This window comes from Nicotiana tabacum, chromosome 11 (assembly GCF_000715075.1).
Source record: "Nicotiana tabacum cultivar K326 chromosome 11, ASM71507v2, whole genome shotgun sequence".
Lineage (NCBI taxonomy): Eukaryota > Viridiplantae > Streptophyta > Magnoliopsida > Solanales > Solanaceae > Nicotiana > Nicotiana tabacum.
Window position 1 is genome coordinate 17,136,183 of NC_134090.1, and position 27,091 is coordinate 17,163,273.

General features: G+C 38.1%; 1 protein-coding gene across 1 annotated transcript; it reads left to right on the forward strand.

Annotated features, from left to right (window-relative positions):
- The first annotated feature begins 11,557 nt into the window (after nucleotides 1-11,557).
- LOC142165746 (5-epi-aristolochene synthase-like) lies at nucleotides 11,558-14,303 on the forward strand. Its single transcript, XM_075224115.1, has 8 exons — nucleotides 11,558-11,576; nucleotides 11,662-11,822; nucleotides 11,934-12,192; nucleotides 12,296-12,671; nucleotides 12,748-12,966; nucleotides 13,109-13,247; nucleotides 13,399-13,644; nucleotides 13,760-14,303. Exons 1-8 carry the CDS (start codon nucleotides 11,558-11,560, stop codon nucleotides 14,054-14,056), a joined length of 1,716 nt encoding a protein of 571 aa, XP_075080216.1. The 3' UTR covers nucleotides 14,057-14,303.
- The last annotated feature ends 12,788 nt before the right edge of the window (nucleotides 14,304-27,091 follow it).

Consider the following 27,091-nt stretch of genomic DNA (forward strand, 5'->3'; position numbering starts at 1 on the left):
TGCTAGCAAAAAATATAATTAATATTTCATTTGGACTAACTAACTAAATTTATTTGACTAATTAAATTCTTTAATTTAATTAACAAATAATAAAGTAATTAGTCCTTTAGCAAATATCGGAACACTTGTTAGTGTGCGACCCCATAGGTTCAATACTAAATCGGTAGTAAATTGACCACATCAATATACTAATCAAGGGTGGCGTCTAGCAACACTCCTTAACGACCGGATAGCATGAAGTATACAATTTACTCTCAAGAACCAGTAGAAGAATAATGTAGTAATTCCTTCTGTCCTTATAGCTCTGGATCACCCTAGGATATGGTTCAACTGTCAAATCTTAATAGGCGACCAACTATGTGTTCATGTCAAATATAATCGACCATTGAATGACCTAAGAAACTCTTTTCTTCTTTTCATTCAATTGCCCTAGCCAAGGTCTTAATTTGGTCGTTTATAATTCATGACAACATGGAGCTTAAACTCATTACCAAGAGTTGACAGATTCCATCTTGATTAATCATTAATTCTACAAGCATTTAATCATACCCAATATCCTTTCAACTATCGCCCTAGGGCCATAGGTATCTAGTATCAAAGCACAATAAATAACTTGTCAATTACTATGATGATTTCAGGTCAAAGGAAACGATTACATCACATTCTTCAAGAGAATATCCTATTGACAGTTTATGGTAATTCTAACCATTAGGAATTATCCAATGAGTCGGTTCAATGATCATATCTCTATATGCATCATCTATCTATGTAATTTAGTTAATGAGATCAACTAATTTTTATCCCATAAAGACGATCACATAAATATTGATCTAATCGGATTACTTATGTCCAAATTAATAATCTTATGATCAAGAACAAATTTAGTTTAAATTATAAGAAACTTCACTCTCATTATCATGATCTCCATCACAATGTCAAGTCTCAAAATTTAATCAAGGACCTTATCAAATTAATCAAGCAATTAATAACAATGATAAAAGAATATCAAATGCCATATATATTTTATAAAAATATGTTCAAAACATCAAATGTGATATTGGATCTAGGGCATATCTACTATATCCCTAACAAAAGTCTCAGTCAACTTCAAGTTCCACTACCTTGGGGCCTGCTTAAGTCCATAGAAAGATTTTTGCAGTTTGCAGACCTTCTGAGACTCCTCCTGTCTAGCAAACCCTTCAGGAATGTGCATATAGGCTTCCTCTTGAAGCTCTCCATTGAGAAAAGCATTATGAACATCCATCTGATAGAGACACCAGTGACTTGATGCTGCACGTACTATTATGGACCTCACAGTGACCATCTTGGCTATTGGGGAGAATGTTTCTGTGTAATCCAGACCCTCCTTTTTGACTGTATCCTTTTGCAACCAACCTGGCCTTATATATTTGCACTTCACCTGATGCTCTATACTTTACCTTAAAGATCCATTTCCATCCAATTGGCACTTTTTCTGGTGGCAAATCTACAGTTGTCCATGTGTGGTTGTCCTCTAAAGCTGCAATCTCAAGTTGCATAGCTTTTATCCACTTTGGATCAACAACAGCCCCTCTGAAGGTTTGTGGCTCTGTCACAGATGAAAAAGTTGTGAAAGCTTTCAGAAAATGAGGAGTCACATGGTTATAGGAAACATATGATAAAAGGGGGATAAGCCTTAGAACTTTGTCACATAATCTTTCAATCACAGTGGAGGTTTACTGTGTCTGAGTGATCTTTTGAGATTATGAGTGTCTGAAGCATATGTGGAGTCATAGACTGCTGGTGGTGGATGTGGTGCTTCAGAATTACCAGGGACACCAAGCAGGTCAGGTAGTTGTTCTTCAGCTTCTTCTGGAACTGGTATCTCCCCCTAGGATGAAGTTGTGGGATTTGGTGCTTCAATAGCAGCTAAAGTATGGTTTGTTGGAATAGAGGAGCTAGGATGAGGCTGAGATAATGTTGGGGACAGGAGGTCCAAGACCGGAAATAAAGGAGTGCTTGAGCTTCTCATGTCCTTGAATGGAAAGATGGCTTCATGAAATACTATATTCCTACTTACAAAGAATGACTTAGAATGTAGATTATATAAAACATATCCCTTTTGTGTTGGAGAACATCCCATGAGTACAGATGGTATTGCTCTGGAGGAGAACTTGTCATGTATATTATGACTGGTTGCATAGCTCAAACAACCAAACACTCTTAAATAATTCAAGGACGGAGGGTGCAAGTAAAGCTTTTGAAAAGGTTATTTGTATCCAATGACTTTGGAAGGAAGCCTGTTGAGTAAGTACACAACAGTGTTGACACACTCTCCCCAAAACCTCAAAGGTATTGATGCTTGAAATCTGAGTGATCTGGCCATGTCTAAGATTGTCCTATGCCTTCTCTCAACAATACCATTTTATTGAGGAGTGTACACACAAGTACTCTGATGATCGATGCCTAGTTTCAGTAATAAACTTGTGAACTCAGTATTTAAAACTCACATCCATTGTCTGTTCTAAGTGTTTTCACTTGAGTAGAAAAAAAATTATGTACTTTGGCCAAAACATTTCTCAGCACTATCAATGTGTCTGACTTGGAGTGAATCAGAAATATCCAAGTGTATCTTATGAGTCATCTACAATGGTCACAAAATATCTTTTTGCCATCATAGCTAGTACTCCATAGGGACCCCAAATATCACAATAAATCAATTCGAAAGAAGATTTTGACATTGTATTACTCAATGAAAAAGGCAGTCTTATTTATTTAGCTAGAGGACAAACAGTACAAGGATGATGCTCACCCTGTTCTAGATGTCTGAGTACATCATGCCTTTTTATTACATCAAGCGGTGCATGTCCTAACCTTTTATGCCAAAGTGAACTAGTAAGAGAAGAACGACTACTAGCAGTACAACATTGTTATTTTCTACACTTTTAATCCCTGTCAGTGCTGAACCTTGTTGTGTAAAATTCTTCGTCAGCACATATAGTCCATGATCCTCCTTACCAATCGCTTTCACCTGACCACTCCAAAGTTCCTGGAAGATACAGAAGTCAGGAAAGAATAAGGCTGAACACTGCAGCTCCTTTGTCAGCTTAGACACAGACAATATGTTGCATTTAAATTCTGGGATATACAGTAAATTAGTAGTTGCATGATCTGTTGGTACTGTTCCTGTGTAAAGAATGAAGTTGATGGTTGTGCCATAGAGGTATCAGCAGATATAGGAGAATTCCTTCCTTGTCGTTGTGGCTAGAGTTGAGGTGGTGGAGCAGGTTTGCTCACATAGTTTCCTGCTGTTGAGTTAGCAACAAATTACAGGTATAGTTTGCATAACTACCTAAATTACTTCCCTTCCTTTTGAATTAAAATTTGGTGGATAACCAATCAGTTTGAAAACTAGGAAGAATATTAAAACGTAACAAGAATTCATCCTCCAAAAGGTTCCATCAAAACTCTAGATAATAGATTAGCAACTCATAATAGTATGTAAAACTACAATACTAAAAGTCATAACCAACAATGAAAACTAGGAAGAAGAAGGGGAAAAACTCGTGGTTGAATCTTCCTCCTTGCTCCTAACATGTTCTCGCCTCCCCAGGTGTTTTTTTACCCGAAAGTAGTGTCTCTCCTTCAAAAGGACATTTTATGATATATTTATATCAATTAGGGTTGACGTGGGGTGTCCTTGATATCTCCTAATTCGAAAAGGACACACTGAGTCGCGTGCTAGAGTTGGTGCAATGCGCGACTTCTAGCACGGTCCCAACTATTTTTCTTCTTCTTTGTTCCTTTCGCATGCCAGGTCCAGTGCCAACCTCCATACTTCGCTGTTTATTGTTCATTTCCTACGCCATTTCGCGCCTACCTTCATGTAATGCACCAATTGTGGTACGCTCCCAAGTCTTGCATCTCTACGCTTTTTGCATAAAATCATCCAGTTCTTGCCAACTTCCATCCAAATTCACTCCTACACACAATAAACATATAATGAGCATATTATATATTTATAAATATGTAATCTCTCACGACTTACATAAGAAATTATATGCAAACATGCTAAAAAATGCATTTTTCATCAATTATCACTACCCCACACTTAAACTCTTGCTCGTCCTCGAGCAACTTAAAATTAAGCACATGGAAAGTAACTCAATTCCAAAACAAACTTAAGCATCATAGCAATGACAATGGTTTATATCAATGCTTAGAACCCAACATAAGGGCTATTGGCATCTTTCCTCATTTTTAGACCAGTGCCAAGACTATTTAAAATATTTGGGTGACTGATCTAGCATTTTAACCTCAAAAATTGACTCCACTACATTCCATACTATAACTTGCTTCTTGTGCCAACTCAAAAACCAATCACTTTGCTAATCCTTTGCAAATCATGTGCACTCACCAGCAAACCATAGAGAGAAATAGTCCACACACTCAACCATAAGTTCATGTATAATCTAAGGACTCAAATATTGAAAAAAATCACTCGCTCTCACAATAAAACTCGTATGACTCACAAATTCGTACGATAGGCTTTCCCGTATGTAAGACTTAACTAATTTAAGCTTGTAAAATCTAGGATCAAGTAGGAATTTATAGGTTGTAACGTAGGCCAAGGGACGAGTAGGATATATATAGAAAAATAGTGACTAACCCTCCTAAGCACTTTAGTACATCACACTTCACTTTTAAGCACATTTCTTGTCATGACCAATTCAACGTCTTGCTGTGAACCATACACAATTAAGCCATTCTTGATTAAGCACGTCAAAATATAGATACTCACTGGCCCAAACAAAGATACAGGAGGTGCCATTCATTTTTTATGTATTTATCATTTTTTTCACTCTGCTTAATTTGGTATTTGTGGTGAGTAAGGCTTTTAAATACAAGTGCACCTTGTCGGCCTTTCAGTGGTTCCACTAAAAAGCTAACCAATCTCTTTCTTTACTCTTTGAGCAACTTAAGTGCCTTCGAAGGTAAAGGATAAATAAGATACGATTTAGAACAAAATAGTGGTTGGCTTGTAATGTTAGTGCCAAAGAAAAAGGTCTATAGGCTCAAAAAGACTGACCACGGATAATGTTATCACTCATTGGCAAATAGGCTCAAGGGTCAATCAAAGAAATGCCTATATCATTTCCTCAACTCACAAGACTTAATCATTTCGCTTCGACTCATACACGGGGAAAGTTCTAGACTAACAAGGGATGACACATAGTACAACCAAAATCTCACCTCACAAAATGCACATGACTTACTCAGGAGGGCTCAAACCCGGCTCTCAAGTTAAAGCAACTAGCGCAGTAATCATATAATCCAAATACTAGGAAGTAATAACAAAAGTCAATAAACGAGTCCAAGCGTCAAAAGGAAGTCACACATATACTCAAGGCATATAGTCACAATAATCAAGAAGAAGATACTCAGCACAAATACTCCACCTTTAAGCCACAACATAAAATATGTCAAAAAACAAAGATACTCAACTTCTTCCTATTTCATTATCAGAAAAAAATTATTTTTTGGTATTTTTCTTTAGACTTTAAACATTCAAGAAAACTGTCTAGGAAGTCCATCAAAGGGAAAAGTCCAAAACCTTTTAAAAATTCTACCTACAAAAAAAAAACTACTACCCGGTTCAAAGAGTCATCCCTTAAGAAAGAATTGTGGCCATAAGAAAAACCAAGAGGTATTATTTCTACCTAATTATTATTTTTATTTTTATTATTTTTAACACACATAAAATAATACAACTAAAATAGCATAGGAAATCACACAAATAATCTCTTCACTACCCCACACTTGTCCTCGAGCAACTTAAAATTAAGCACTTGGCAAGTAACCCAATTCCAAAACAAACTCAAGCATCACAACAATGACAATGGTTTATATCAATGCTTAGAACCCAACATAAGGGCTATTGACATCTTTCCTCATTTTTAGACTAGTGCCAAGACTATTTCAAATGTTTATGCGACTCTTCTAACATCTTAACTTTAAAAATTGACCCCACTACATGCCATATGATAACTTGCTTCTTGTGCCAACTCAAAAACCAAGGACATTGCCAATCCTTTGTAAATCATGTGCCCTCACCAGCAAACCACAGAGAGAAATAGTCCACACACTCAAATATAAGCTCAAGTATAATATAAGGACTCAAATATTGAAAATATTCACTCGTTCTCACAATAAAACTCAATATGCCTCACAAGTTCGTACCATAGGCTTGCCCGTAATGTAATACTTGAATAATTTAAGCTTGCAAAATCTAGGATCAAGTAGGAATTTATAGGTTGTATATATAGGCAAGGGACGAGTAGGATATATATAGAAAAATAGTGACTATCCCTCTTAAGCACTTTAGTTCATCATAATTCACTTTTAAGCACATCTTCTTGTCATGAGCAATTCAACGCCTTGCTGTGAACCATACACAATTAAGCCATTCTTCATTAAGCACATCAAAATATAGATACTTACTAGCCCAAACAAAGATATGGGATGTGTCATTTATTTTTTTTCACTCTCCTTAATTTGGTATTTGTGGCGAGTAAGGCTTTTAAATACAAGTGCACCTCGTCGGCCTTTCTATGGTTCCACTAAAAAGCTACCCAATCTCTTTCTTTACTCTTTCAACGACTTAAGGGCTTTGGGAGGTAAATGATACACAAGATACGATTTAGAACAAAATAGAGGCTGGCTTGTAATGTTAGTGCCAAAGAAAAAGGTCTATAGGCTCAAAAAGGCTGACTACGGATAATGTTATCACTGATTGGCAAATAGGCTCAAGGGTCAATCAAAGAAATGCCTATATCATTTCCTCAACTCACAAGACTTAATCATTTCGCTTCGACTCACACACGAGGTAAGTTCTAGACTAACAAGGGATGACACATAGTACAACCAAAATCTCACCTCACAAAATGCACATGACTTACTCAGGAGGGCTCAAACTCGGCTCTCAAGTTAAAGCAACTAGCGCAGTAATCATATAATCCAACACTAGGAAGTAAAAATAGGAGTCAATAAATGAGTCCAAGAGTAAAAAAGAAGTCACACATATACTCAAGGCGTACAGTCACAATAATCAAGAAGAAGATACTCAGCACAAATGCTTCACCTCTAAACCCCAACATATAATATGTCAAAAAGCATAGATGTTCAAGTTCTTCCCATTCCATTATCAGTTCAAAAAAAAAAGAAAAAAAATTCTTTTTGTATTTTTCTTTAGACTTTAAATCCTCAAGAAAACTGTCTAGGAAGTCAATCGTAGAAAAAGTTCAAAATCTTTTGAAAATTCTACTACAAAAAAAAATACTATCCGGTTCAAAGATTCATCCCTTGGGAAAGAACAGTGGCCATAAGAAAGACTAAGAGGAACTATTTCTCCCCAATTATTATTATTATTATTATTACTATTTCTCCCCAATTATTATTATTATTATTTTTATTATTTTCAACACACATAAAATAATACAACTAAAATAGCATAGGAAATCACACAAACAGTCTCTTCACTACCCCATATTTAAACTCTTGCTCGTTCTCGAGCAACTTAAAATTAAGCACATGGCAAGTAACCCAATTCCAAAACAAACTCAAGTATCATAGCAATGGCAATGGTTTATATCAACGCTTAGAACCCAATATAAGGGCTATTGACATCTTTCCTCATTTTTAGACCATTGCCAAGACTATTTAAAATATTTATGTGATTCTTCTAATATCTTAACCTTAAAAATTGACTCCTCTATGTTCCATACTATAACTTGCTTCTTGTGTCAATTCAAAAACTAAGAACTTCTCCAATCCTTTGCAAATCATGTGCCCTCACCATCAAACCATAGAGAGAAATAGTCCACACATTTAAATATAAGTTCAAGTATAATCTAAGGACTCAAATATTGTAAAACTTCACTAGCTCTCACAATAAAACTTGTATGCCTCACAAGTTCGCACCATAGTCTTGCCCACAGTGTAAGACTCGACTAATTTAAGCTTGAAAAATTTAGGATCAAGTAGGACTTTATAGGTTGTAATGTAGGCTAAGGAACAAGTAGGATATATATATATATATATATATATATATATATATATATATATATATATATATATACCCTCCTAAGCACTTTAGTATATCACACTTCACTTTTAAGCACATCTTCTTTTCATGACCAATTCAATGTCTTGCTATGAACCATACACAATTAAGCCATTCTTCATTAAGAACATCAAAATATAGATACACACTAGCCCAAACAAAGATACGGGAGGTGCAATTCATTTTTTATTTTTTATTTTTTCATTCTTTCTTTTTTACTCTCCTTAATTTGGTATTTGTGGCGAGTAAAGCTCTTAAATACAAGTGCACCTTTTTCGGCCTTTCTATGGTTCCACTAAAAAGCTACCCAAGTTTTTTCTTTACTCTTTCAGCGACTTAAGTGCTTTCGGAGGTAAAACGTAAACAAGATACAATTTAGAATAAAATAGAGGATGGCTTGTAATGTTAGTGCCAAAGAAAAGGGCTATAGGCTTAAGAGGACTGACTACGGATAATGTTATCACTGGAAGGCAAATAGGCTCAAGGGTCAATCAAAGAAATGCCTATATCATTTTCTCAACTCACAAGACTTAATCTTTTTCGCTTCGACTCACACACGGGGAAAGTTCTAGACTAATAAGGGATGATACAAAGTACAACCAAAATCTCACCTTACACAATGCACATGATTTAGTTAGGACAGCTCAGACCCGACTCTCAAGTTAAAGCAACTAGCACAGTCATTATATAATCCAAACACTAGAAAGTAACAATAGAAGTCAATAAATGAGTCCAAGCGTCAAAAGAAAGTCACACATATTCTTGAGGCGTATAGTCGCAATAATCAAGAAGAAGATACGCAACACAAATGCTCTACCTCTAAGCCCCAACATAAAACATGTCAAAAAGCATTGATACTCAAGTTCTTCCAATTCCATTATCAGTTGAAAAAAACTAAAATCTTTTTGTATTTTTCTTTAGACTTTAAACCCTCAAGAAAACTGTCTAGGAAGTCAATCGTAGGGAAAAGTCCAAAACCTTTTAAAAATTCTACCTACAAAAAACAAATTACTACGCGGTTCAAAGAGTCATCCCTTGAAAAGAACCGTGGCCATAAGAAAAACCAAAATGGATTATTTCTAGCTAATTATTATTTTGATATTTATTTTTATTATTTTCAACACACATAAAATAATACAACTAAAATAGCATAGAAAATCACACAAACAGTCTCTTCACCACACACTTAAAATTGTGCATTGTCCCCAATGCACACCCAAAAATACAAGAGGGTAAAAGAAACTCCCTAGTAGGCCAAAGGCCGAAGCATTAGCAGCTCAGTGAGTACTCAGACTTCTCCCAGACATGACCCTTGTGCGGGCACCCCACACTTAGTTCTAACCATCTATCTTGTTGTGTCATCCTTTCAATAGCTTTTGGTTCCCATGCTCCTAAAAAATAAAAAATGACACTATAAAAATAATACAAATAAAAAGACTAGAAATAAAAGAAAGCGGTAAAGTTGGATTGCCTCCCAACAAGGGTTTAATTTAACGTCGTGGCACGACGTGAACCACTGTTTGCCTCCACCTCGAGCTTATAAATTGGACCCCTAATTTGGCTTCAAGTTTGCATTTATTCACCAGGGGTAGTGGAATAAATCTTGTTGTCCCAAATAACCACTGTACTATTCTATACTTCTTTGTCTTTAGATGAGGTACGTAATCCTGTCTTTCTCTCATGGAAAGTTCCAGAATGTAGGGACCTTGTTCCTCTTTCGTTGATTCCTCAATTGGTTCGGATAACTCTATTTTCATATCATCATCGAAACACAATGTGAAAAAATGCTTGGAGTGAGGACCAATGTGCACTCCAGGACTTTCAACATCCTCAATATTAGTGACACTAGAATCAACAAAATTTGTATCTTTACTATCCTTGGCTGACTCAAGTATCACCTCCTCAACATCGGAATCCTCAAGTTCTAGTTGGCTAGGTTGTTGGTATTCTACTCTAACCTCCTCCACCAGAGTGTTAACTGCTGACTCTAATTCATATTGTTTTCAGCTTCTATCCACTATATTGACTTTTGGAACATTCAAAGCTCTACCATTTGACTCACTTGAGCCTTCAAGTTGTGAATAGTTTCCTCTTGCCTTTGTACCCGTAATTGAGTGTTATTATTTTGTTCCACAAGACACCTTAGCATATACTTGATCTCTTTTAGATCAGCATCCACAAGTTCTTTGTTCCTATTAACTTCACAAGTAAAAGTAGAACCATCATAATAAGGGATGAGGGGAGGATAAGAAATATAATACAACCATAAAAGTAACCATATTGACTACCAAACATATCACATACATTCCACACATAAGATTGAGTTAGTGCCCATAACTCACTCTTGGAAATATTTTGATAATTTTGCCATGTTTGGTTTCCTCCACAATATGCACAAGAAGGATCAAAAGTAGAATTACTAACATCAGAACTCACATAATTCCCAAGATTCCATGTCTCTCAAATCAAGAATTTTAAAAAATACAAATAAAACAAAATAAAAGTTCAAATTTGACACCAAGCAATATTTACAGCTACAGCTACACCACTAGTTCCCCGGCAATAACGCCAAAATTTGATCGCGCCCAACTCTAGTCCTAAAAAGGATAAGCGATTGCTGCAAATATAATTCGGTCTAAGAGTCCGGAGTTGAATCCCACAGAGAACTAAGGTTTAGCTACAACTGTTTATTATCACCAAGAATACAAGCTCGAACAATTCCTAAGTTATTGATGTTTTATACTTCAATACCACACAAGAGGGGGGGTGATTTGTGTGGTGACCAATTGTTTTCGATTAAACTGATTATGGAAGGACTTGGTTCTTTTAGTGTTCCTTAACCTACTATTGCAGAAATAGTAAATGTGGAAAGTAAAGAACACAAGTATTTTACGTGGAAAACACCTGGCTCAAAAGGTGAAAAAACCACGACCTACTTTCCAGTAGGATTTTTCCAAACTCTCCACTAAAATCACTGCGCCAAAAATTACATTAACAAAAACTCTTTTGTAAACCTAGGACTAACTTTAATCCCGTTGTACCACACAACCTCTAACTATTGCGACAACATCAAGTTAACTCTAACTTGAATACTCTGAATACCTATTACAATTGCCTCTAGATAAAGCTGAAAGGTAGACTCTGCATTAAAAGTTGAAATTTATGTCGCAACACTGACATAAGGTCATATGAACAAATTAAAGTAATACTTAGAATTTTGATCGCATTAGTATTTGGTAGTTCCTTAGGTGTTTGCAAACAAAATAGGGTAGACAAATATATTGTAGGAATTACTTTTGCAAGGAAAATTTCGGCTTCTAATAGTAATTCCGATTCGGTAGCGAGCGATGCTACAGGCTAATTAACTTCTTTAAATAATACTATCCACTTAACCAAAAAAAAATTTAGACTTTAAATAATTAGGAAATCTGGATCAACAGACCCCAGACGCCAACAATGAATCAAAAGACTGCTGGTTGGTTGACTAGCTAGCCAGTATAAAGTCAAGTAAGGCAGCGAGGAAATGATTAAATTGTATTTACAATAAAAATATTAATTAGAGAATTGGCTGCGCTTTTCTCACCACTATATATATACTTCTCTCTTTTCTTCCATTTACAATAAAAATATTAATTATGAAGAAGAGATTGTTCGTCCCGTGGCCGACTTCTCCCCTAGTCTCTGGGGTGATCAGTTCCTTTCATTCTCCATTGACAATGAGGTAAATTACTAATTTTCTTTATATATAGGCAAGCATGGCTAATTTCTTCTTTATGTTTATTGAACAACATTATTTTTTCTAATTTCGTTTTTTAAAATACATTATAAATAGGTTGCTGAAAAGTATGCTCAAGAGATTGAACCATTGAAGGAACAGACAAGGAGTATGTTGTTAACAACCGGAAGAAAATTGGCTGACACATTGAACTTGATTGACATTATTGAACGCCTTGGCATATCCTACCACTTTGAGAAAGAAATTGATGAGATTTTGGATCAAATTTATAACCAAAACTCAAACTGCAATGATTTGTGCACTTCTGCACTTCAATTTCGATTGCTCAGGCAACATGGTTTCAACATCTCTCCGGGTAAGCTCATCATGAAGCACACCTTTAATATTGTTGTTAAAATTATTACCCATTTGTTGCAAGAAGGTTAATTAATCTTGAGCTTTCTTTCTTGAAATACCAGAAATTTTCAGCAAATTCCAAGATGAAAATGGCAAATTCAAGGAGTCTCTTGCTAGTGATGTCTTAGGATTATTAAACTTGTATGAAGCTTCACATGTAAGGACTCATGCTGACGATATCTTAGAAGACGCACTTGCTTTCTCCACTATCCATCTTGAATCTGCAGCTCCACATTTGATATCTCCACTTAGGGAGCAAGTGACACATGCCCTTGAGCAATGTTTGCACAAGGGCGTTCCTAGAGTCGAGACCCGATTCTTCATCTCATCAATCTATGAGAAGGAACAATCGAAAAATACTGTGTTACTTCGATTTTCCAAATTGGATTACAACATGCTCCAGATGTTGCACAAACAAGAACTTGCTGAAGTATCAAGGTGCGATAAATAAAAACGATGAACCCTTTTTGATTGATCATATCTCAAGTACTTATGTTAATTTGTTATGCTGCAGGTGGTGGAAAGATTTGGATTTCGTAACAACACTTCCATATGCTAGGGATCGAGTAGTTGAATGCTACTTTTGGGCATTAGGAGTTTATTTTGAGCCTCAATACTCTCAAGCTCGCGTCATGCTCGTTAAGACCATATCAATGATTTCCATTGTCGATGACACCTTTGATGCTTATGGTACAGTTAAAGAACTTGAGGCATACACAGAAGCCATACAAAGGTATGAACTTCATCAACTCACTTAATCCTTGATAGTAAATTGTCGGCGTGAAAAGATTAAGACGATAACTTCTACTCATTATAGTTGCGCTCTAGCTCTTTCAAAAAGCATGAGTTCACCTTAATTTATTGTCATCCTACAGATGGGATATCAACGAAATTGATCGGCTTCCTGATTACATGAAAATCAGTTATAAAGCTATTCTAGATCTTTACAAGGATTATGAAAAGGAATTGTCTAGTGCTGGAAGATCTCATATTGTCTGCCATGCAATAGAAAGAGTAAGTTTGAGCAACTTAACTATCGAAATACATTTTCTCGTTAATCCATTTCTCACTTTGTTTTACCTTGTGTACGTCTTTTAGTGATCAGAAACTTGATATACTTGAATCAGAATTTTAACACTTGAACATCTATGTTTTATATTCACAGATGAAAGAAGTAGTAAGAAATTATAATGTCGAGTCAACATGGTTTATTGAAGGATATATGCCACCTGTTTCTGAATATCTAAGCAATGCACTGGCAACTACAACATATTACTACCTTGCGACAACATCATATTTGGGTATAAAGTCTGCTACGGAGCATGATTTTGAGTGGTTGTCAAAGAACCCTAAAATCCTTGAAGCTAGTGTGATAATATGCCGAGTTATTGATGACACAGCCACGTACGAGGTATGAATTGTATCTCAAGAAATTATACAATTATATGAGATATAGACAAAAAAAAGTGTTGCTACGATAATTGAGGCAATATAAAAGTTAATCCCTTATCTATGTGCCTTTCCAGGTTGAGAAAAGCAGGGGGCAAATTGCAACAGGAATTGAGTGTTGCATGAGAGACTATGGTGTAGCAACAAAAGAGGCAATGGATAAATTCCAGAAAATGGCTGAGAAAGCATGGAAGGATCTTAATGAAGGACTTCTTAGGCCAACTCCTGTATCTGTAGAGTTTTTAACTCCTATTCTCAATCTTGCTCGTATAGTTGAGGTTACATATATACACAATCTAGATGGATATACTCATCCGGAGAAAGTCTTAAAACCTCACATTATCGCCCTACTTGTGGACTCCATCGAAATTTGAGCTGCCAATTGTGCTCATCTTAAGGAAACTTCATTCATTCTTTGTTGAGAAAGTAGTTTTATATTTGTTTTAATTTAATTCAATTGTATATTAAGCTGTTAGGGAGTTACGGTTGTGCAGTACACTTCCTAACTAGGACCTCCTTAAGATCCTTGTAAGAAATAATCTACAAGTGTTATGAATCCACTTGCATTATATTGTTGAGAGATCCTTTTATATAACAAGTAATCTGAGCCTTTTCCTCGTCCTTGCTTTTGTATTTTTTGTCAAAAAGATTGGTTGTTGGCACTTTTGTTTGTCCTTGTAGCACATGTGTATGCAAAAATCTGAAATATGCGCTATGTGTTGGCATACAATAGCTATTTTGGTATTTATGTTATCCCGTGAATGCCATCACTGATCTTCCTCTTGAAAATAAACCACTAATCAGTCTTAAAGTGTTTACTAATTTTGGGCTGAAGCTGTTCTGACTGTTCGCAACCACTTTCTTTTACACGAGGTCCGCAATAACCTTTCACTTATTTACACTTCAAACACCGCTTACTAAAAGTGCATTTGAGTTGACTTCGGTCAACGTTTTGAGAAAATGGACTTGGATCCATATTTTGACGGTCCCGGTGAGTCTATATCGTGATTTGGGACCTGTGCGTATTGCCCGGAATCGAATTCGGAGGTCCCTAGCTCGAGTTGTTGCATTTTGTCGAAAATTTGAAGTTTAATTGTTTAAAAATTTGATCTAGGTTTGACTTTACTATTACCGGGCCGGTATTTTGATTCTGGAGCTTGGTAATATGTTCATTACTATATTTATGACCTGTCTGAAAAATTTGGTGTACAACGGAGTTGGTTTGACGTGATTCGGACTTCCGGTTGTAAAAATAGAAATTCTTAAGTTTCACTAAAAATTTCATTTGATTTGGTGTCTGATTCGTAGTTTTAGCTGTTATTTTGGCGATTTGATCGCGCGAGTGAGTTTGTATGATGTTTTTGGACTTGTGTTCATATTTGGTTTGGAGCCCAGGGGGCTCGGGTGAGTTTCGGATAGGCTACGGAGGGTATTGGACTTAGAATCATAGCTAAAGACCTTGTGCTTATGGTGTCTGCTACAGACTTCGCAATTGCAAGGTCTGGCTCACAAATGCGAGCCTCGCATTTGCGAGCAGGGGCTGGGGTTTTGGTTTTCGCATTTGCGAGATCTGGGGTCGCATTTGCGATCCCCTCAGGTTCGCATTTGCGAAGGCAACATGAATGTGAAGACTTTGCATTTGCGAAGGATTTTTCGTATTTGCAGGGTTCGCAATTGCGACCCCTAGGTTGCAATTGTGACACCTGCGCTTGGTCAAAAGTTGAGTTAGACGGGATTTTCCTCATTCTTTCAATTTTTCAACCCTAGAAACCTTAGAGGCGATTTTTTCAAAAACTCTTCTTTCCCAATTCATTAGTAAGTGATTCTAACCTACTTTCTTTCGATTTCCCATTGCATTTCATAAAATTTCAACCTAAAATCTAGGATTTTCGTGGTAGAAATTGGGGATTTGGATAGAATTAGGAATTTTTGTAAAATTGGAATTTAGACCTCAAATTGAGGTCGGATTTAGAAACAAATTACATAACTGGGCTCGGGGGTGAATGGATAATCGGGTTTTGGTTCGAATTTCGGGTTTGGACCAAGCGAGCCTAGAAGTTGATTTTGGATTGACTTTTCAATAATGACCTAATTTGAACCCTTTTCATTTGTGGGTAGATCCTAAGGCTTGTTTTGAATCGTTTGGTTATCAAATTACTAGATTTGATATCTTCATAGCAGAAAGGTGGTTGGTTTGTGGTCCTCGAAGTAGTAACTCCTCTCCACAACATAAAGTCAAAAGACAATGGCAGACAACAACAAAACTGAGTTGGTTGATATAGATGCCCAAAAGCAATTGGTTGAACAGGACAATGGGTTGGTTGAAGAGGTGAGGATGTTAAGACAACACATGACGGACATGTATCAGGCCTGGATGACTGGGAAGGCACCACCCCCGCCACCACCTAGCTTCCTAAATGCTACCCTTACCCAAACACCGGTCACAGTGCCAGATGATCCCCCATACTCTCCAGATCCACTCGCTTATCATGTCTTTCCCAACCACCCTAGTAGCTCCATCACTCATCTTCCAATTACCTTTCCCAAAAATTTCCCTCCGGTCTTATCCACTATCCCCAACAATGAACACCCACTCAAAGCTCATGATGCCCAATATTACCCCTCAGAGGTTGCCCACAAGGTTCCCAACTCATACAAGCAGGGTCCGCGGGATGGGCCTCATATTGTAAATGAAGAGTTTACAGGAAGAAAACGGCGAGATGGGATACCCAGGAGGCTGAAAGGCATAGAACAATCCTTAAAGAACAAACAAGGAGAGGGAGACCAGGGTAGCATGGATTACAAAAAACTATCTGTGTCCCCTGATGTTCGTTTGCCCGCGGGATTCAAAGTGCTGAGATTTAACTTGTATGATGGGAGTGGAGATCCGGTAGCCCATTTGAGGGATTATTGCAGTGAAATGAGAAGTGTTGGTGAGAAAGATGATTTGTTGATAGCGTACTTCAGTGAGAGCCTGACCAGGGCAGCTTTGGAATGGCATAATCGTCAAGATGTTGGTAAGTGGCCTACATTGGGTGACATGGCTCAAGATTTTGTTCGATACTTTCAATACAGATCAGGTGTTACCCCAGACCGCTCCTCCCTATCTCAAATGAAAAAGAAACCCAAGAAAGGTTTTAGGGATTTTTGGCTCAGATGGAACGAACAAATTGCTCGGGATAGTCCTCCCATTGATAGAAAAGATGTTGGTGAGCCCCACCGACTATAGGGTCCAGTGGTTGTTCTTGCTAAACGCTTTCATCCTCAATGTCGACCTCGTGGATATACTTGTAATCCTCCCCAAAGCTACGTCTCCCCACAGAACTCCCAAAGTCGTACATCACTTTCCCAGTACCATGTCCATAATGCACCACCATATGCTCCACACCCACAAGGCTCGCGATGGCCCACGCCGCTTCCACAAATGTCTTACCCGCCCCCACGAGCCTGCCAAAAACCCCCTGGATTAGGTTTCCGGCCCAATCAAGCATTTAAGAATGAGAGGTTGCTGAAAAAAGAAAAGGCTTTCACCCCTATTGGAGAATCATATGCCAGTTTGTTCCAAAAGTTGAAGCAATTGGACATGTTGAAGCCGATTCATTTAAAAATGTCAAACCCTGTGTCAAAGAAGTTTGATTTTTCTCAAAGGTGCGCATATTGCTCAGATGCCCCGGGACATGACATAGGGAAGTGTTGGAATCTAAAGAAAGCAATTCAGAAGCTTATTGATGCATGCGACATTGTCGTGCAAAATCCAGATGCAACAGACACTGGCCAAAGTCCATCGCCTGTGCATAATGAGACGCATATGGTGGGTATGGTTTATTTTGAAAAGGAATGTGAGAATTCGTCTGGAAGCCTCGGAGATCCACGTGCTACTAAGCTTTCAGCGTTATCAAGGGTTGATCTTAAGAACGAGCCGGCAAACGGAACCCAAAAGCAATTTGTTAAGAATAATGTGATGAAAACTTGTGGAGGTCCTAGTATTGCTGATGCAGAATTCAGTGGCTAAGATACCACACTTGGTAATTGGAAAGACCCTACATTTCTTGGTCACTCGGAGATGAGCGTGGTGGTTTAGTTTGTTATCATTTCTATTGTCGGGGTTATTGCACAGTTGTAATACGGATATCGTCTTGTGACTCAAATCCTTCTATCCTTTATTTTGTCTAGTTCCTCTAGTCGTATTATCTCACTTAGTGTTTTCTAGGTCTGTTCTAGGTTTGTAACCCCAGTCTAGTTTGTCTGTTTTGTTGTCTCAACCCTTTCACCATCTGTCTAATGCAATTTTCTATTTTCTGTTATTTTTAGTCATTTTTGTTTAGTTCTCTTTTCCTTTTATAGTCTGTTTCCCTGTTGACTCTAGTGACATGACATGCACGCATAATTCTCAGCCTGGTTTTAAAAGTCAGTTTAGTCACGAAGCAATGAAACAATGTGGAAGATGTAGGGACATTGAAGGGAAATAAGTGAAGGCATTTTGAGATCACTTCAAGCCCGAATCGTGTGAAACTGGGGCAGATAGAACATAAAAATACACTATTGAAATGCATCATGCTGCATCGGGTGAAGATAACGGCAGGTTTGCCCCAAATTTGTAGGGGGACGTGCGTGGTAGTGAGAGTGAGAGTGTTGTCCAATGGTGCTTTGTATGTAACAGATGTAGAAGGCGAATGTGTGGATATGGTCATCATGTCTGGCGTAATCAAAAGATGTTACGAATGTTTTCTGTGGTTTGTTTAATTGTGCTTGTTTGTACTTGGCATGTTTTGAAGATTGGAATGACGAAGACATTTTGTTCTGCTATCTAAACACCTTATCATTCGTCACCCCTTTGAGCCTTGTTTATTTTCTTTTATACCCCTCTTTCGGAATCAGTAGCAAAGATCAGAAACACAAGCGTGAAAGATAAGTAAAGGAAAAGGAGAAAAGAAAAGAACGAAAAGGGAGAGAAGAAAAATGAAAATAAAAAAAAAAAGAAAAAAAAAGAAAAAGAATGAAAAGAAAAAAAGAAGAAAAACAACAAAAAGAGAAAAAGAAAGCAAAAAAGAGAAAGAAAAGAAAGAGAAAAGAGAAAATCACAACAACAAAGTAATTCCTATGTCATGAACTACGTTCGACCTGATTCCTTTTAAGGATACGTAGGCAGCCTCACGGTTCGCTCTCATCAAAATAAAAATCCAAAAGCCCCCAAGCAAGAAACTGGGGCAGAAGTTGTGGTTGTTGTAAGAAATCTGATTCCGAAAGTTGTAATTTTGAACCCATGTGAATTGTTTTGAGACTTTGATATCCTTTCTTTTTAACCTTATCCAAAAGCCCACATTACGGTCCAAAGAAAGACCTCCTGATTAGTCTTCAAGAGATGCTAAGTCAAGAAAGGAGAGGTAATTCATTTCAGGGGTAACACTCTGGTCCAAGCAGAAAAATAATAAAAATGAGAGAGTCTTATTGGTGAAAACCCTCACGGGCATTGTAAGGCGACGGTAAGTTGAGAGAAAGAACAGAATGACAAAGGCTTGATGGTGAAAACCCTTCGGGCACTACAAGTCGAATAAGGATTGTGAATCAGATTGGATAATCAGAGCATTGAAGACCAGTTTCACGGTTCAGGGGTATAACAAGAGTTGAACATCATACTTGTTTGACAGATTAGGCCACTTAATCAACATGTGTATGTCATGGTCATTAGAGTTGGTATCCACATCTACTAGGTTTCTACTTTGTAGTTTTCTTGTTAAGAATCATCTTTTTCCTTTGTCCTTTACTCTGTTCCTTTTGTCTTGTTTACTTCTTCTTCCTGAGTCCGTTTGGTCAGAATAAGTGAGAAATGACTTCAAAATTTGCCACCATCTTTCCAATTGCACAAAACGGGATCTGGCCAGCACATCAAAGTGGCATAAGTCAGAAAAGAACAACAAGTGCATTGAGCTGGTAATAATCAACATGCTTTGGGATCCTTGTGAAATACAAAGGCTTGGTACATATCAATTCATGAACAATGCAACAAGATTGAGGGTGTTAGGTGAATGAATCAAAGGTATTTTTGATGAAACACAAAGGTTTGGTACATATCAATTCATGGACAATGCAACAGATGGAGGGTGTTAGGCGAATAGATTAAGGTATTTTCTGTGATAAGATTGACAGAGAAAGTGGTAAACCAATAACAAGCAAGGTCTTCCAAGTGGAAATCAAAGTTATCATGGCAAGTGAAGGAGCAATAGACCTCAAGGCCAATACCAGTGGGTTAAGTCAGGAAAGAACAACATGCACATTGAGTGGATGGTAATTGACGTGATTTGGGATTCATGGGAGACACAAAGGTTGGTAAACGTTAGCTCATGAGTAATGAAATAGATAGAGGGTATTGGGTCTGAACGGAGAAGGGTGTATTTTCTATGATAGGGATGACAGAGAAAGTGGTTAGTCCATAAGCAAGCAAGGTCCTCGAGTGGAAATCAGTTATCATGGGAAGTGAAGGAGCAATCTCTCTCAAAGTAAAGGCCACAAACCAACAACCACATTTTAAAATGACAAGATCTTTCTTTGATTGACACACAGGCAGAAAATTTCGTTTGTTTCGGAGAAACCCTCCGCAAGGAAAAGCAAGCACCAGACAGGTTTGACCGTAAACTCTCAGGACCTTCCTGGAAAATGTGGCCTAATTTAAAATTCAAAACAATCATGAGTAGCATAATCTAGCATAAATGTACCACAAAGGAATATAAGTTGGTTTCAAAGTTTGCATGTATAAGATAGGATATAATTAGGAGTTTTCAGGACTCTCCTGGATATTGGGATGTAGCTTTAGTACTTTCTTAGATAACAAGACTTAGCATAAGATGTACCTTTAGTAGATATAATTTAGCTTTAAAATTGTCTTTTAACTAGGAGTTTTCAGGACCCTCATGGATAATGGGGAGTAGTTTAAGACCTTTTTAGATAACAAGATGTAGCGGAAGTCATGCCTTTAAAAGATATAGCTTAGATTTAAAATTGTCGTTTAGTTAAGAGTTGTCAGGACCCCCCTGGATAATGGGACCTAACTTTCAAATTCATAGTAATATGATTCAGTTAAATACTCACATATGTGCCCAGCTGCCAAACTGGGGCATAAAATTTTCTTTGTATTGTTTATTTCGTTGAAATCAGGTACCCGCCTGGAGAGCAGGGAATACATTTCAAATCAGCAGTCAGGAGCCTGCCTGGAGAGCAGGGAATACATTTCAAATCAGCAGTCAGGAGCCCGCCTGGAGAGCAGGGAATACATTTCAGTTCAGCAGTCAGGAGCCCGCCTGGAGAGCAGGGAATACATTTCAAATCAGCAGTCAGGAGCCCGCCTGGAGAGCAGAGAATACATTTCAAGTCAGCAATCAGGAGCCCACCTGGAGAACAAGGGAGTATAACTCAAGTTTTAGTTTTCAAGTTCTTAATGATATTTGGTAATGTGGTTCGTTTTACACTTACATATGTGCCCAGATACCCAAACTGAGGTAGATTGTTTTTTTGTTTTTGTCTATTTTGTTGAAGTCAGGAGCCCGCCTGGAGAGCAGGGAATACATTTCAAGTTCAGTATTCAGGAGCCTGCCTGAAGAGCAGGGAATACATTTCAAGTCAGCAGTCAGGAGTCCGCCTGGAGAGCAGGGAATACATTTCAAGTTCAGTAGTCAGGAGCCTGCCTGAAGAGCAGGGAATACATTTCAAGTCAGCAGTTAGGAGTCCGCCTGGAGAGCAGGGAATACATTTCAAGTCAGCAATCAGGAGCCCGCCTGGAGATCAAGGGAGTACAATTCAAGTTTTAGCTTTCAAGTTCTTACTGTTATTTGGTAATGTGATCCGTTTTACACTTACATGTGTGCCCAGATACCCAAACGGGGGCAGAAAATTTTCTTTGTTTTTGTCTATTTTGTTGAATTTAGGAGCCCGCCTGGAGAGCAGGGAATACCTTTCAAGTTCAGCAGTTAGGAGCCCGCCTGGAGAGCATAGGAATACTCAAGTTTGGCAGTCAGGAGCCCACCTGGAGAGCAAGGGAATACAATTCAAGTTCATGCAATCAAGCGCCCACCTGGAGAGCAAGGAAATACGTTCAAGTTCAGCAGTCAGGAGCTCACCTGGAGAGCAGGGGAATACAGTTCAACTTCAGCAGTCAGGCGTCCACTTGGAGAAAAGGAAAGCATCTCAAAGTACAATTTGAGTTCAGCAATCAGGTATCCACCTGGAGAAAGGGAAAGCAGCTCAAATTACAATTCAAGTCAGCAACAAAAGGAGCTCGCGGCAAAAATGCGAGTCAGCAGTCCGAGGTGATCAACAGAAGTTAGTCACAGTAAAGAAAAAGGAGAAGGGCAAGAAGTTAATCCAAATGCAGAAGTTGATGGAGGATGTGAACTGCTTAAGACATGGTGGAAGTCACAAGCACTACAGGTCCGGTCTTGACCCAAAAAGCTGAAGAAGAACGAGCTAGCACCTGTAGCTAACAAGCGCCAAGGTTCAAATCTAAAGTCTGCATGAAGAACCATTCAAGACTCAAGATCAAGCTTCAGAAGACTTATAGATAGGAATCTGGTAACTCGTAGTTGAAAGGCCTAGTTAGTCTTTTTCATTTGATTTTTGATGTAATAACAAGAACTGCAGACCGGAACCTCGGCAGAATGGCACCTCGACCGGCTCTTCACCTCGGCATACTCCATCACCTCATTCACCTCTGAACTACACGTGGCCTAATTCCTTTATAGCCAAGGATATGTAGGCAGCTCATATACCAAGGCTCGGTCACATTCTCCTTTCTCTTAGTTTTAGTCTCTCCAAAATAAGGGTCAGGTCAAAAACCCTGTCTAGTCATTCTTTGTCTGAAAACTCTTCGCGTTTCCAGTCAAAGAGGGGCAGCTGTAGACATGTGATTTTTGACCCTCCCCAAGATTTTTCACATTTTTAGCGTAAAATATTTAATTTAGGCCTAATATAGCTATTTCAACTAATTTTTACTCCTTTACTTTATTTTATTACAAGAAAAATGAAAATCACAAAAAAAAATTCATAATTTTTAAAAAAAGAATAATATATAAAAATGGTACCCTATTTTTATCTTTATATAATTTCGAAAACACAAAAATAGTTTCATGTTTAGTTTAATTAATTAGGATTAGCTTTGGATTGTGTAGTATTTTTATCTTATTTTAAAAGGAGTCAATTAAGGTGTTGGATCATAATTTTAAGAGTTTTAGAACCCAGTTCTTGGCCCAAGTCGGATTAGTCCATTAAGCCTAAGTACCCTTCTAGACTCCTCTTTGGAATAAAAACAAACAAAAAGACCCTAAGGACCTAATACACAAAAGACCTAGGGACTAATGGGCAAAATACACAAAAATACACCTAAACCTAGACTCTACCTATAAATTAATGCTTAAAAATCAAAAAAGGAGAAGGAGAACAAAAAACTGAAAAGGCTGAGTGCCACAGACCAAAAAGAGACCCCCCCGCGCGTTATCTTCTCCAAACGACCCTAGTTCTCTTCTATTGGAACAAAGCCAAAGACCCTCCCTATCATTCATCTCGAGAGAGCAGCCATGAACAAGGAATTTAACAAATAAAGACATAAAGCTTCAACACCCATATACCCAAACCCCGCCTCCAGCGAGCTTCTTCTTCACAAACCAATGACCCCCATCCCCATTCTTCATCTTCTCCAACGCCTAAGAATAGCAGCCATAGCCATCAACACAACCAAGAAGACCACCCTTTTCAGTTTGCAACCCGTGGAGTTTACTTTATTTGCCATTTCAAGCCATCTCTGTCATCAAGGTCTCAGTTTAAATCAGTCGAGTTCGAGTTTGCTGTGGAGATCGTAGTTTCAGTTTTCCGGTAGAGGTTCCCCTTACTCGGGAGATTCTGTTTTCATGCACTTCGTTGTTTAGAGGTTCTTTTCTTGGTTTTCACTTCCTTTCATGTTTATATTATGTTCTTGTCAATGTTTAAATGAATGGTTTTGGATTTCTTATTTATTTATTTATTTATTTTAGTATGAAGATGCTTTAATGTGCTCTAATGGTGATTAATTTGATATACCTGAGGAAAGAAAAATATTTTATAGGCAGACCAATACTTTCTTCCTTCTGATTGGATGTGTTTTCCTATGTAAAATGTGTATGAGTAACAATTTTCTCAATTGTAATTGTAAATTCATTGCACTTTGTACTATTGCAATTTTGAGTGCTTTAAAGCTTAACCATATTCTTCGAAGAAGCCCAAGGCTTTACCAAAAGCTGCCCGTCTCAAAGCTAATGGGTTCATACTTCTGTGCCGAGGAGCTTTGTCTTGTGAAGCCAGATGATTTTTTTTCTTTTAATAGCAACATTTACTAGAGGTTTTGACTCTTTCATTTGATTTCTGTTTTCAAAATATGCTCACACTTGCTATGTCATTATCTCCTTATGTGTAGTTTTGTACTGTAGGTAGGCCTTCACAGATAACTTTAGACTAATTTAGCAAAATAAATAATTTTCGAACATGCGTAGTTGCTTTAGGTGCGTATTTTAATAATTACCTTCCTAAATTCGGGTGCGCATTTATGTGACCCAAATTCAAATCTCAACAATGTTAGATAAAATATGTTGCAGACCAATGGGTGCATTTATGTGACGTGGTTCAAGACGTATTTTTGATAACGTTGAATTTTTCTTAAAAATTAATTGAACAAAGCGGTTATAAAAGTTAAAATTGCACCATAGCCTAAAACATGTTAAAATCAGATAATAGACCAATTATAACAGTTGAGCGACCGTGCTAGAATCACGGAACTCGGGAATGCCTAACACCTTCTCCCGGGTTAACAAAATTCCTTACCCGGATTTCTGGTTCGCGGACTGTAATACAGAGTCAATCCTTTCCTCGATTCGGGATTCGAATCGGTGACTTGGGACACCATAAATCTCTCAAGTGGCGACTCTGAATCTTAAATAAAATAATCCCGTTTCGATTGTCACTTTTAGTTGAAAAAAAACTCCTTTATACTCCCTTTAGGGGGGTGTAGGTAAAAAAGGAGGTGTGACAACCCACATTAGGACAAAATCAGTTTAAGGGAAAAAGAGTGCAACTTGTACTTTCAGACCTAATAGGCACATACGCCTTGCTGAATACTTGCATATGTTAGTCCGTAATGTAACAAAATCAAAATGAAATTAAGTCCGTACCTTAGTAGTAGTATTGTTTTAGGTATGTCAAGTTCCAGTTGTTTGGTAGTTGTATATTGTTTCCAGGTTCGAGTTTATACGACCCTTTGGTGGTTATTTCGACAACTCGATACGGTCCTTCCTAATTCGGGTCCTATTTCCCTTTGTTTGGGATCCTGGTGTGTAGTGTTACCTATCTCAATACCAAGTCCCCGACTGGAAAATGTTGGAGGTTGGCTCTTCGGTTGTAGTACTTTCCTACTTGTTGCTTCTGGGCGGCCAACCAGACTATGGTGGTCTCCCGCCTCTAGTACAATAGTTTCAGGCTCGTGATTATGGCCTTGTTGTTTGACTCTTCAGTAGCATACTAGAATCTGAGGCTCAGTTCCCTCACCTCGACTAGTATTAAGGCTTCAGATCTATAGACCATAGAAAATGGGGTGGCCCCGGTGCTCGATTTTGAAGTCGTACAGTATGCCAATAAGACTTCGGGCCAGATTTTCTTCCATTTTCTTGTCAAACCGGTCAACCTCTTTTTCATGTATTGGAGTATAGTTTTGTTTGTTGATTCTGCATGCCCATTCCCCACTAGGGTGATAAGATGTCGATAGTATCTTCTTGACTTGTGATCATCGAAAAACATACTCACCTTGCTACCGACGAATTGTTTCCCATAGTCGCAAATGGTCTTGGCTGGTATCCCAAATCGACATATTATGTTATCCCAGATAAAAACAATGACTTCTTTCTCTCGGACCTTCTCAAACACCTGAACCTCGACTCATCTGGAAAAATAATCAGTCATAAATAGTATAAATTAAACCTTATCGGGTGCCCATGGTAGGGGGCTACGATGTCCATTCCCCACTTCATAAACAACCATAGAGACAAGATCTAGTGGAGCATCTCCCCAAGTTGATAGATCATCAGGGCATGTCTTTGGCAGTCATCGCATTTTCGTACGAAGTCCTTCGCACCCTTTTCAATTTTATTCCAGTAGTAGTTGGCTCTGATTAGCTTTCGAACTAAGGATTCTGCTCTTGAATGGTTCCCTCAAGTGCCCTCATGAACTTCTCTCATGGCATATTCGGTCCCTCACGACCATAAGCATCTAGCTAGTGGACCGAAGAAGGATCTTTTCAACAATGCCCCTTCGACTAAGCAAAATCTGGAAGCCTTGGTGCATAGGGATCTTGATTCCTTGGGATCCGAAGGCAATTTCCATGTCTTCAAGTAGTCTATGTATTTGTTTCACCAATCCCAAGTCAAACTTGTCGAGTTTAATTTGGCATGATCTTCTTCTACTACCGAGTTCATCAGTTGTACCACTACCTCGAGCTGATTTAATTGGAGTCGACAGACGATACCAAGTTGGACAGTGCATCGGCCTCATCATTTTAATCTCGGGGTACATTCTACAGAGTCCATTCGTTGAATTGGTGCAGGGCCACTTGCAATTTTTCTAAGTACCTCCGCACCCGTTCCTCTTTTACTTCGAACTTTCCATTGACTTGATTTACGACGAGGAGGGAGTCCCATTTGGCTTCGATCACATCGGCCCCAAGGTTCTTATCCAATTCTAGACTTGCAATCATGGCCTCATACTCGACTTCATTATTAGTCAACTTTATAGTTCTAATAGACTGCCTAATTATGCTTCTTGTAGGTGGTTTTAACACAATACTGAGCCCCGACCCTTTTGCATTAGAGGCACCATTCGTGAATAGGGTCTAGATTCCCGAATTAGTCTCTGAGGTGAGCAACAATTCCTTTTCGACTTCGGGTATTAAGGCCGGCATAAAGTCGAAGACAAAGTGGCAGTTCGGAGTCGGTACTCGATATCGTGTCCGCTAATCTCCATGGACCATTTGTCCAACCGCCCCAGAGCTCGGGCTTATGCATGATATTCCTCAATGGGTAGGAGGTTACGATAGATATAGGGTGGCATTAAAAGTATGGTTTTAGCTTCTTAGAAGCGCTTAGCAAAGCGAGTGCTAACTTTTTCAGGTGAGGGTACCTTGATTCGGCATCACCTAGAGTTCTATTGACATAGTAAATAGGAAATTGTGTACCTTCTTCCTCCCTGACAAAAACACCACTTACTACCACCTCAGAAGCGACCAAGTAAAGGTACATCTATTCGTATGCCTTCGGAGTATGCAGTAGAGGGGGGCTCGATAGGTAACTTTTGAGTTCTTCTAAAGCTTACTGGCATTCCAGAGTCCAGGAAAAATTATTTTTCTT